The sequence below is a fragment of the Marmota monax genome, unplaced genomic scaffold, assembly GCF_021218885.2.
Source record: "Marmota monax isolate L192 unplaced genomic scaffold, Marmota_monax_Labrador192_F-V1.1 WCK01_AAM20220418_F8-fsc00370, whole genome shotgun sequence".
Taxonomy (NCBI): Eukaryota; Metazoa; Chordata; class Mammalia; order Rodentia; family Sciuridae; genus Marmota; species Marmota monax.
Window position 1 is genome coordinate 160,421 of NW_026693560.1, and position 13,040 is coordinate 173,460.

Below are 13,040 nucleotides of genomic sequence, written 5' to 3' on the forward strand. Positions count from 1 at the left end.
TTATTACATTGATTACAGGTCTTTTTAGAGCCTTATCATCTAATTCCAATACCTGGAACATCGCAAGATAGACTTAAAATTCTTGTGTTTATTTTAGGTTTGTAGGTCATGGGCTTCTATTTTTTTTCCAGGTTCCCACTCTTCTGGGTTGCACATGATATGGAATTACATGGGTCATTTATTCATATGCACAATTCATTCTACTGTCTTCTATATTCAGATTGCCCCTCCCTTTCCTTAATTCCCCTTTGACAAATCCAATGTACTTCCATTCTTTCCTACCCCCCACTTATTGTTTGACAGCATCCGCATACTAGAGAAAGCATTGGGCCTTTAGTTTGGGGGGATTGAATAACTCCCATTAGAATGACAGTCCCCCGTTCCATCCACTGACTGGCAATGCGTATCACTCCTCATTCCATGGTGTGTATGAAGCCCATTTTTTTCACCCATTCATCTGGTAAAGGACACCTGTGTTGGTTCCATGGTGAGCAATTGTGAATGGAGCTGGTGTGAACACTGATGTGCCTGCGTCACTATAGTACGCTGAGTGTAGACTGAGGAGAGGGATAATTGGGACACATGGTGGTTCCATTCCCGTTTCCTGAGGAATCTCCACCCTGCTTTCCAGAGTGGTTGCACCACTTTGCAATCCCACAGCCATGGGCGAGTGTAACTTTCCCCCACATCCTCACCAACACTTATTGTTACTTGTATTCTTCATAATTGCCACTCTGACTGGCATGAGATGAAATCTCAGTAGAGTTTTAGTTTGCATTTCTCTAATTGCTAGAAAAACCAAAAAAAAACTCAAGAAATGTGGAACATTTTTTCATATATTTGTTGACCATTGGTATTTCTCTCTCTATGAAGTGTCTGCTCGTTTTTTTTTTTTTTTTTTTTTGCCCATTTATGGATTGGGTTATTTGTTTTTGTGGTGTTCAGTTTTTTGAGTTATATCCTAGAGATTAGTGCTCGGTCTGAGATGTGGGTGGCAAAGATGTTCTCCCATTCTGTAAACCCTCTCTTCCCATTCTTGATCATTTCCCTTGCTGTAAAGAAGCTTTTGGGTTTGGTTTCATGCCATTTATCTACTCTTGATTAAACTGTTTTGCGTTTCAGGAGTTTTATTGAGGAAGTTGGTTCCTAAGCCAACATGAGGTAGATTTGGGTCTCTGGGTCTCTGGTCTAATGCCTAAGTTCTTGATCCACTTAGAGTTGGGTTTTGTGCAGGGTGAGAGACAGGGGTTTAGTTGCATGTGGCTACATGTGGATTTCCAATTTTCCCCACTTAATTTTTGGAGAGGTCATCATTACTCCAATGTATGTTTTTAGCCTCTTTGTCTAGTATGACGTAACTGCACTTCTGTGGATTTGTCTCTGTGTCTTCTGTTCTTACCTGTCTGCTTGGTGCCAATACAATGCCATTTTTGATACTGTAGCTCTGTAGTATAATTTAAGGTCTGGAATTGTGACGTTTCCTGCTTCATTTTTCTTGCTCAGGATTGGTTTGGCTATTCTGGGCCTCTTGTTTTTCCAAATGAATGTTATGACTGATTATTTCTATTCCTATGGAAAATGTTACTGGGATTTTAATAGGAACTGCATTCAATCTGTGTAGCACTTGTGGTGGTGTGGCCATTTTGTTAATTCTGTTGTCCAAGATAATGGAAGAACTTTCCATCTTGTAAGGCCTTCTTCAATCTCATTCTTTAGGGTTCTGTGGGTTTTCATTTTAGAAGTCATTTATCTCTTTTGTTTGACTGATTAATTCCCAAATATTTTATTTTTTGAGGCTACTGTGAATGGGATAGTTCTCCTAATTTCTTTTTCAGGCAATTCATCACTGATGTATAGGAATGCAACTGAATTATAGGTGTGGATTTTACATCCTGCTACTTTTATAAATTCGTTTATGAGTTCTAGAAGTTTTCTAGTGGAGATTTTTGGTTTCTCTAAATATAGAATCATGTCATCAGCAAATAAGGATAGTTTGAGTCCTTCTTATTCTCTTCATGTCCCTTTAATTTCATTCTTCTGTCTACTTGCTCTGGCTAGAGTTTCAAGATGATGTTGAATAAGAAGTGGTGAAACAGGGCATCCTTATCTTGTACCAGAATTTCAAGAGATTATGCTTTCAATCTTTCCGTTTAGGATGATGTTGGCATTGGGTTTAGCACATATAGCTTTTACAATACATGTTCCTTATATCCCTGGTTCTTCTAGAATTTTGAACATGAATGCTTGCTGTACTTTATCAAAGTTTTTCTGCATCTATTGAGATAATATGATTCTTGTCTCTAAGTCGATTGATGTGATGTATTACATTTATTGATTTCCGTTACGTTGAACCAAACTTGCATCCTTTAGATGAACCCCTCTTGATTGTAGTGCACTAGATTTTTTAAATGGTTTTATATGCAGTTTGCCAGAATTTTATTAAGAATTTTTGCACCTAAGTTCATCAGGGATATTCGTCTGAGGTTTCTTTCCTTGATGTGTCTTCGTCTGGTTTTGGTATCAGGGTGATACCAGCTTTGTAGATTGAGTTTGAAAAGGTTCCCTCCTCTTCTATTGCATGGAATAATTTGAGGAATGTTGGTGTTAGTTCTTCTTTGAAAGTCTCATAGAATTGGCTGAGTCCTATGAGAACTCAAAGATGTTAATCAGATATGATTTGTATTTTCAGTCATTTTGGTTTATTTTTGGCTTTTAATTTGAATTAGTTTGTCCTTTCCTCCCTTTGCTTATTTTTCACGTATATTTTTCATTTCTCCTTCAATAAATATTTTGAGTATGTTTTGTAAGGCAGTCTTTCTAGTCTTGGGAATTTTTTTAACTTATGTTTGTCATGAAAGGTTTTTATTTAAGCGTCAATTCTGAGATTTTATTTTCCTGGGTATTGTACTCTTGGCTAGCATCCACTTTCTTTCAGAGCTCAACATATATTATTCCAAGACATACTAGTTTTCAGGGTCTTAGTTGATAAAATGGCTGAGATCCAGATTGATTTCCCTCTAAATGTGACACGTCATTTTTCTCTGAAAGCCTTTAAAATTCTATCCTTATTTTGTATGTTAGGCATTTTCATAATAATGTGCCTTGGTGTGGGTCTGTTTTAATTTTGCATATTTGAGGTCCTATAAGCCTCCTGTATTTGATTTTGCACTTAATTCGTTAGGTTTGGGAAATTTTCTGATATTATTTAATTGAAAAATTGTGCATTCTTTTGGTCTAAATCTCTGTGCCTTCATTTATCCTGATAAATCTTGAATTTGGTCTTTTCATGTTATCTCATATTTCTTGGAAATTCTACTCACATGTCTTATAACATCTTCTCTGCATGGTCAGCTTTATTTTCAAAATTATATATTTTGTCTTCATGGCCAGAATGGATATTGTAATATCTTAATATCTTTCTTAACCTGAAACAGAAATGCAAACCTGAAGCTGAGTTTGGAAACCTTAGGAGACATAATACCCCAAACCACATGGTCATTATGAGAGTGGACCAGGGATGACAGCCTCACATTTTAGGGAAAGGACCCTCAGAGCCCCTGGGAATGCATGGGAGATGGCAGTAACCACTCACCCCAGAGGAGAGACATTACAATGTGTGGTATAGGATTGAGCTAATTTGAACATGGGTTTTAAAAAATGAGAATATGGGTATAGTCCACATGACTGGGAGCTGTGAGATCCTCACATGAGTGTGTCCAGGGACTTGAGAAAAGTTTTGAGTTCGACTCTCCCCCAGTTTCTATTATCCAGCAGAGACCAAAGTAAAAGTAAGTGACATGTTCCACTGGGGAAGCCACAGTTCTGCGTTCCCAAGTGGCATCTTGTCACCTTCTTCAGATGCTAAAATTAAAGGCCTACATAGAGGTGAGTTAAAGACATGCTTTCCTTAAAACGGTGCAGGATCAGCTCAGGTCTCCTGACTCCCCATGCCACCTGCCCAAGTAAGTGCTTTTCTATTCCTAAGACGCAGCACCAGTGTGTGAGTGGGCTTCTGTGATTGTGCTGAAGAATTAAAATAGTCAAATTGTATGTTAGGTTATTTGGTAGCTCTGAATTATGTCCCCAGCTCTACCCACACTCAACATCTCAGAGGACTGTTTTCTCTAGTCTGCAAAGGGAAATGCTCTTCTTACTACAGTTAGCCCTTTACTTTGGTGACTCATGAATATTGTTAATTTTTTAATAAGAAATGATTATCTCAAGTAAATCATATCAGGTTCTCATCTATTTCTCAGATGCAGTGAGTTTAATGCATGGCTCTATCAGATCTCAAACTTCATGTTACTGAGTTGTCTTGCTATCTTCTGCTACAATCTTACCAGTTCATATTAATATTCACCAAGGAAGAGAATTTTATTTTAAAGGCTTGATTTTCATTCTCTTGTCTCCATAAATCAGTTCAAAATTTTTTTTTCAGCATTTAGTTTTACTACCTGAGATAATAAGAGAGAAAGTTATACACACTGAAGCACTTTTCAGTTACTCAGAAAGAAATGATGTTCTCTGTTTGGATCATGGACTTATACAGGGAGTTGAGCCTCATATTCCTACAAAACATCAAATAGCATTGTCTTATGCTGAAGTATTTTGTCTCAGTTTTGACCTCCAAATTAAACCCATCATGCTCTAGGAAACATCAAAAAACATTTTGAACTGATTTATGGAGACAAGAGAATGAAAATCAATCCTGTAAAATAAAATTCTCCTCCTTGGTGAATATTACTATGAACTAGTAAGGATGAAGCAGAAAATAGCAAGACAAGTTAGTAATATGAACTTTGAGATCTGATAGAGCTGTACGTTAAACTCTCTGCCATCTGAGAAATAGATGAGAACCTGAAGTGATTTACTTGAGATAATCATTTCTTATTAAAAAACTAACAATATTCATGAGTCACCAAAGTAAAGGGCTAAATCCAGTACCAGGGGGCTCAAGCTGGAGCAGGGACCAGGGGCTGCAGTTGTTTAATATTAAAACCAAGTGGTGAGAGTAGCGATTGCCCCTTCCTGGCTTACAAAGGTCCCACGGTGTCCCCTCTACAGGACATCAGGGAGAACAGAGATGTTAGTGGGGAAGTCGTGGTGAACTTGATCTGAGTGAAACAAAAACAAAATATGCCCTTTCTGTAGCTAATGCACATCACTAAATGAAAACATAGATCCCAGTGGTTACACGACACGTGAGACTGTGTTCACCTTGAACCCGAGAAAACAGATATGCCCCCCCCTGCAGCCTGTGTCTCTCCACACACAGCTGTGGCAGCCCAAGCTGGTGTGGGGCTCTGCCGAGAGCCTCCTCCTCATCCACTGCTGTCCTTGCCAATGACCGGGCTGCTCTGAGTTTGTTATTGATCACTAGTGTCTGGCCCATTTGTTAAGATAGATCAATAGATGATAGATGGATAGATAGATAGGTAGGTAGGTAGATAGATAGATAGATATCAGGATTGTCCATGATTTGGACAGTGGCAGGATGCAAAATGTTTAAGTGGAGTCTTCCCTGGTCAGGGCAGGAGAGGAGTCACCATGGTGCTACCTCTCTCTCTCTCAAAGGGACCTCACTCCATCAGCTCTAAGGGACCCTAGGGATGATTTCTTAAAGAAACAAACCTCCATTCACACTTTTTTCTCCACTTATGTTTCATCCTCTAATCTGCCCTCTTAAGTTTTTCTTGTTCCTCCCTTGGTGAGCTCTTCAGATGAGACCTGTTTCTCAACTTCTTTTCCACATTATCTTTCTCTGATGTATGTCATTGTGTTCAGATCCTCCAGTCTGAGGACGGCTTGTTTCCTCCAGGGTTCAAGTCATGACCTGGGGCTCAGCACATCAGGGCAGCCAGGAGCTGCTGCAGCCCCTCTCTCCCCGGAGCTCTGTCTGAGGAGGGCATCCTGGGCCATCCTGATGAGGGACAGACCCTGTGTCTGCGCCCCGATTTCCTAGACTGAGTGGTCCTGGCAGATGTGAGTGGGGTGAGGCACAGCCGGAAGGGGACAGGCTCAGAGGATTCCTTTCAACTTGCTTTTATGAAATGTCCATATTTTCAGGATGTTTTCTAATAAAACTGATGAATTAGCACAGAAATAGCAACATTGCATTCTTTATAAAACATCTACCTGTGAACCATGGAGGGCACTGTGGCTCTTGCTGATACACATGTGTGTGACCTGCACAATGTGCACACAGCCAGCTGCTTCTCTGCCTGCTGTGTCCTGGGGCTGCAGGGAGCTAATGCCTGTGACAGGGGACCCGTGACAGCATCCGACTCTGCCACTTCCTTTCAACAGCATTGAGGGGACAGGAGATAAGGTTTCCAGCTCAAACTAGGAAGTTTCTCCTATAGAAAAAAGTCTTCCACTGGTTTTCAGGTAACGCTCCTCTGAAAACACAGTTCCCATCCCTCCTCAATCTGTCCCTGTCTCCCACGAAGGTGCTGGCAGGGCTGCATCCCCTGGGCCATGGTAAAACCCAGTCCTGAGCCCTCCATCCACAGAGGACTCCGATACGCTATTCCTCCTGGTTTTCTGATGCTGTACATTTTATTTTCTTGAACCGAATTAAAAAATATATATATTTCATAACATGATAGAAGGGAATCCTAGTTATTTCATTTTCTATGATTTTTAAAAAGACATCTTCAAATGTTATATATCCAGTTTATGTTGTTTTAAGGGACTTTGGGGCTCAAAATGTGTATTTCTTCAAATACACATCCAGAAATAGGCATTTCTATAATTAGTTACACAGAAGTCAGACAAACCCTGTAGCGCTGTGCCTACTAATAACCATCTCTGACTTTTAAAATATGGAGACTCCTAGACCACTATATTAGCATTTTTCTTTTGTTTTCTTGAGCACACCAAGGGAGCAAATCTTACTTTGCTGAAGATGTGAATGGAGAAATATATATATACTTTTTTAAATAATTTAATCATTTGGAAGAGCTGTAATTTTCCTAATATGACTACTTAATTTTAATTTTAGACAATGGCACTTCCTAGGCTTGAAAGACTTAAGTTGTCTGGACTCTTTGACATTTTTCCTCACCCTTAAACTGATTTTAATCCAACTATAATTTTCTAGGTGGCTGTGAAAATAACTTATACTCTTGCCCTCTTCTTTTTCAGATGATAAAATGTGGCAAGATGTTACGAGTCTCAGTGTAAACATTAAAAATGAAACAAAGTAAATACCTTTCCTCTATAGGAAAGTATTTCATAGGGATGTCATTACCAAATTGTCTGGTATAATTTTTCCTCTCCCTTCTCTGGAGAAATATCATTCCTAACTAAGAAAAGATATTAAAGCTTGCTCTCTATGGAAACTCCTCTCTTAGCATGAGGTTGGGTTCCCGCCTCCTAATTAAAACACTGAAAATTATCACCCCCAAACGTACTGGTATTGTGCAGGAGGTAGTGGCACAAACCTGTAATTTTGGGAGGCCAAAGCAGGAGGATTACTAATTCGAGGCCGGCCTCAGCAAGCCCTAAGCAACTTAGTGAGACCCTAACTCCAAATAACAAAGTAAAAAAGACTGGAATGTGGCTCAGTGGATAAGCACCCTTGGGTGCAATCCCCGGTACAAAAAGAAAGTATTTAAATTGTGATTATTTTTCCCCCTTTTTCCATGTGCCATAGAATGGACAGAGAAGAAATTTTAGAATATGATCCTGCTAATTACTGATGGTTCTGCTCACTTAGGTGTGGTTTTCTGGTGTAATTAAATATATATAAAATAATATAAGTGGTTAAGCAACCTTGGGTTCAATCTCTGGTACCAAAACATATATATTAATCAATAAATGCAAGAAGTCTGATTGCAGAGCCAACATTTTGATATCTGGTCTGTAAGCTGGTGACCAACAACCCAGACACTGGAGGGACAGAGCTGAACGAGGCTGTCCCCTTGACACCCTTTCCTTGAGAGTTCTCTGTGGACGTCCCTGCAGTCTGTTGCACTGGAGTCCCCTTCAAAGGCCACGTACTCAGCTTTTGGTCAGGTGGCTGCACGTGCCCAGGCAGATCCATGGTGGCCCTGGCCATGAAAGCACAGAGACCCAGGGGAGATGCTGTGCCTGAGTGCTAAGAGGACTGGGGAGGGGGTGTCAAGGGGACCCCCATGTTTTGAAGCAGGCAGTCTTGGGGGTCGAGATGTTGAAGCTGGTGATGGTGGTGAGGAGGAGGTGACCTTCCTTTTATTCTAAGGTATTGACCATCTGCTTCTTCTCCCAGGGGAAAAAAAAAAAGAGATGACCCAAAGCAGCACACTTTACATTTTTCTTGCTGTAAGAAATGCCTTTTGTCTCCAAATTGTCATCGGGATCACAGCCAACGTCTTCCTGCTCCTCTTCCACGTCCTCACGTTCCTTCTCCAGCAAAGGACCAGGCCCACGGACGTGGCCATCGCTCACCTGGCCCTGATTCACCTGCTGATGCTCATAATCAGGGCGCACCTGGACCTAGGCATTTTGGGGGTTCAGGACTTTTGGAACGACTTCACATGTAAAGCCGTCATCTACCTGTACAGGCTGATGAGGAGCCTGTCGGTCACCACCACTTGCCTGCTGAGTGTCCTGCAGGCCACCACCCTCAGCCCCAGAAGCTCCTTTCTGACCAAGTCCAAGCATATGTCCCCACGGTGCAGTGCGTGGACCTTGCTCACTCTCTGGGTGTTCAACATGTTCTTCAATGTCCGCATCTTGGTCTCCATGGGAGGCCCCTCCAATGACACAGCAGCTTTCCGGTTTGTCTCTGAGTCCTGCACTGTCACCCCCACGGGTCACCACTTCAGGACCTTCTTTTCCGCGACAGGAATACTCCGGGACATCTTCCTTCTCGGACTCATGGCCGCCTCCAGTGGGTACATGGTGGCTCTCCTGTGCAGGCATAAGAGGCAGTGCCAGCACCTCCACAGCACCAGCCTGTCCCCGAGAGCCTCCCCAGAACTGAGGGCCACCAGGACCATCCTGCTGCTCATGGGACTCTTTGTGCTCATGTACTTTGTGGACTGTGTGTTCTCCTCCTCTTCGCGACAGATGCACAGCGAGGATCCCACTCGCCTGGGGGTCCAGATGCTGGTGGGCAACGGCTACGCCACCCTCAGTGCCTTGTTGCTGATCTGTGCTGAAAAACGAATCATCAGTCTCTTCCAATCCACACTGGGGAAGGAGAGGAAATGTTTACACGGTGCCAGATAACCCCTCCTTTTCTCACCTCCCACTTTACTTCTGAATTTCCACAAATGTGTTTATGTTTAACACATTAACAACAAGTGGTGAGGAAGGAGCTGGAACATAAACACTTGTTCTTTTGAAAGATGCTAAATCATTCCAGGTGCAGTGGTGCACGCCTGTCATCCCAGCAGTTTGGGGGGACTGAGGCAGGAGGATTGCAAGTTGGAGGCCAGCCTCAGCAACTTAGCAAGGCCCAAAGCAACTCAGTGAGACCCTGTCTCTAAATAAAATATAAAAAAGGCTGGGGATGGGGCTCCCCGTGGTAAAGTGGCCCTGGGTTCAATCCCTGGTATGAAAATTTTAAAAAAGACTAAATCCCCAATTTAGTATGCATGGTCTTACTATGCATCACCAAAGCAGATACCATTCACTGTCTATAATATACAAAGTGTGCTCACTCTTGGCTGGAAAAATTCATGTTGGAAGAACTACTTTGCTTCATCATAGCAAGAGAAAGATATATGCATAGGTACAACTCTGTGTGCCTGAATATAATTGGTGTTTTGATTCTTTCTTTCATTAGAACAACAAATACCAACTAAGATCATCAATTCCCTCAATGTTAACTTCACAAGTTTTTCAAATAACAACTGCCCCTTTTTCCTCCACATATTTCTTTTCATTCACATTTTCATATATTAATTTTTTCAATATAATTTTATTTGCCTCTGAACAACAAGCCCATAGTGAGCGTAGGTAATCAGGAGTCAAAGTACAGGAGAGAGTTCAGGTGCCTGGAAAACACAGATCTCATTTACATCCCAGTTCTCATTCTGTGGGCCTTGCAACCTCAAACTAGTGGCCTCTTTCAGCCTCATTGGAAGACTTCAGAGATTAGCCTGGTTCCTGCACGAGGATGATCTGCAAATGTATGAAGCAAGCCACGGGAAAAAGATAGAGTAACAGCTAACTTCTGTGTGCACACACATTACGTGTATATATTAACTCTTAGTAGCCATAGTGAGGCTCTGAAGGTGTTAGTATTACTGTCCCCTCTTTACATGAAGGAAACGAAGACCCAGATAAATGAAGTCAGTGAATTGTAGAGGAAATAGGTGGAGAAAATCAGGATTTGATTGACAGTCAGGCCGCAGGTCCTGGGCATCAGCCCTTAGCCAATGGTATTTCTGACTGAACAGTGACGTCATGTTAAGGTGGCACACAGGTTATCACAGCAATTGCTACAGACAGCTGGGGACTGGAATGCCAACCCCCGTCCTGCATCTGTCTAGCTTAGAAATGCAGCTGGATGCCAGGTGGCCATGTGTGACCTATGGTGACACAGCATTAACCAAATAAATCAGGCTGTTGGATTGAACCCCCAAAAGTCAACGTGAAAGCTGTTCAGTGGTGTAATTGGTCAACCCCTGGAGGAGACCCAAGCCATCACCTTCCTTCTGAAATAGCATGTGGAGATTCTAGCTGCACTTCTGGGGCTGCTGTGGGGACTCCCAAGGACACGGGTCCCAAAGTCACGAGGAGACTGCTATTTCTCCTGACTCCTGAGAAGTTTACTTTAACCAAAGGAAGAAGGTATTGGGTGGATTTCTTTTTGTCTTCCTCAATATTAGCTACAAATTCTATATAGTAGATGATATTCACAAATTGGGGGGTTTTTTTTGAGATGGAATCTTGCTGTGTTATAGAGGCTGGCCTTGAACTCCTGAGCTCAAGTGATCCTCCTGCCTCAGCCTCCTGAGTAGCTGGAACCACAGCTCCGCAGTGCTGTGTCCAGCTCAAAGATTCAGATTAGTGCTGAGGCTACAATGTTGTCTGTCTTTTCTTATTGATTTTTTAAGATAAACGACAGCAGAATGCTTTACAATTCTTATTACACATATACAGCACAATTTCTCATATCTCTGGTTGTATATAAAGTATGTTGACACCAATTCGGGTCTTCATACATGGACTTTGGATTAGCAAGGATGGTGGAATGTGCTGTCTGTCTTTTGAGCAGTTTATTCTAACTTCAGTTCAACAGACTGTGACACCGTCAGGATGTGGACAAAAATGTCACTATCTATGAAGAAAGAAAGTGTGTCTGCATCTGGATCTTGTGTGACCTGGACAGTATTTACCCTAGGGACAAGTTAAGATCATTAAAGAAAAAAACAGCCACAAATATCTTCCACATAGTGTTGGAAATCCTGGGCTGCCCCAAGGAGTCAAGCACGTGTTTGGAAGTAGCCGGGCAAGGTGAACTTGGCATCTGCAGAAGGATGTGCCACAGAACACACCTGGCAGGAAACTTGCATGCCAGCCTCGTGCACTCTTGTGCAGAGAGCCCACCTCTGTTCACCCCAACACAGCACTGCCCCCACTCTGATAGGAGGAGCTCAGGCTTACCATCCATGCAACTGGCTGATTTTGACACTGGGGAGGGCAAATGCAAAAGCTATTGTTAAACTGCCCATGACTGGATCTTACACCCCAATGAAGGCTGAATCTTGTGTTCTGAAGATGGGCCCCTGAATTTATATTTCAAACAAGCCCTACATTTTTTTTTTCTTTTTAGACCTATTGGTCTTCTTTTCACTTTGGCTCTTGCACCCATTCTCAGTGCCAGACACCCGAGACATATTAACGTTTTGATGTGGAAATGGCCCGTGGTTAAGGGTTCTTTCCTTCTGAGCAGTTTGTATAGCCTTCATGGTGATCAGGAGCACCTGGTGAGGGCCTTTCCATCTCCAGTGAAGCTTGTCTCCTTCGCAGGTGTAACTAAAACCCAGTACCAGGCTGGATGTGAATTGTGAACTCCAGAGCAGGTGTCGGGTAGCAGCTCATCGTGGTCAAACCAGCCAACAAACCAAAAAATAGATCAAGTGCACCTTTGCAGGAGATGAGGCACACCTGTAGGTCTCAAGTTGACTCAGAAGACACTTGTGACTCGGACAGAGCTTTCTGTGTTATTTATTAGGCATTTCTATGTAAAAACCCATCCTGTGTACCCTCCCAATTTCACTTACTTTGGAAAGGACTGACCCAAATGTACATCTCAAGAAACAATAAAAGGATGATTGTCTCATCTGTTAAATGCCCACGTACGGCTGTGTTTTGGTCATACTCTCCTGCCAGGTGGCTAAGACCAAGAAATCCATGATAACAAGAAGGAGGAGAGTCACAACTTAAATGAGAAAAGAAAAATCAACTGATACCAAAATGGACCTTTTCCCTCTCTTTGGCTAGAGCCAGCCGGGGTTTATCAGGGATCAATGTCGGGAGCCTGTGAGAATCCCTTGGCTCCTTGAGCTTTTCCTTGACCAGTTGTGCCACCTACCAAGACGGGTCAGGGTCTTGCTGACCACAGGTGGTTTCCTATGGTAGCAGGAACAGGGCTGCTTCCTTCTCCAGGGACATTTCTTTTTGCAGCATGTGCACTGGTTGGCTTCCTGTTTTCTAGGGTCCTTTTAGTCCCTGTGATTGGGGGGTCAGGTGACTCACTGGAGTGGTAGGGAACTTAAAGGATCCCGTTGTTCCCTGAATCTTGCTCCACCTGAGAGGTCAAGGAACAACATATTGCTTTTCTGTCCTTAACTTTGGTCTCCATGTTTTGGTTTCAAACATCTAGCCGGGGAGATCCACCAGTCTTGAAGTAGGCGCACTGGTGTTATCCTCCATGTCTATAATGTTATAGTGACCCCTTCCGTTTAAGTGGGGTCACTGTTCGTGCTGGAAGTCAGCTTTATATTCTGTCTGTCGGTTCTGTAGTGATGGCTTATTGTCTCAACCTAACTCAGGTTGGTTTATTAGTAGCAGTGCTTCTTCCAAACACCAACAGGTGACAG

The 13,040-nt window shown here is 42.4% G+C and overlaps 1 protein-coding gene across 2 annotated transcripts in view; it reads left to right on the forward strand.

Annotated features, from left to right (window-relative positions):
- Positions 1–13,040, forward strand: part of LOC124102418 (vomeronasal type-1 receptor 90-like) — a 46,497-nt gene that overhangs the window by 16,268 nt on the left and 17,189 nt on the right. The window contains exon 2 of one of the 2 annotated variants that reach the window (XM_046458695.2): positions 8,252–12,289. The exons of the other annotated variant lie outside the window; for it this stretch is intronic. Within the exon in view, the coding sequence (XP_046314651.1) occupies positions 8,252–9,216 (965 nt within the window). The 3' untranslated portion in view covers positions 9,217–12,289. Of the gene's footprint in view, positions 1–8,251; positions 12,290–13,040 lie in introns of those variants that run through there. 2 annotated transcript variants of the gene reach the window in all.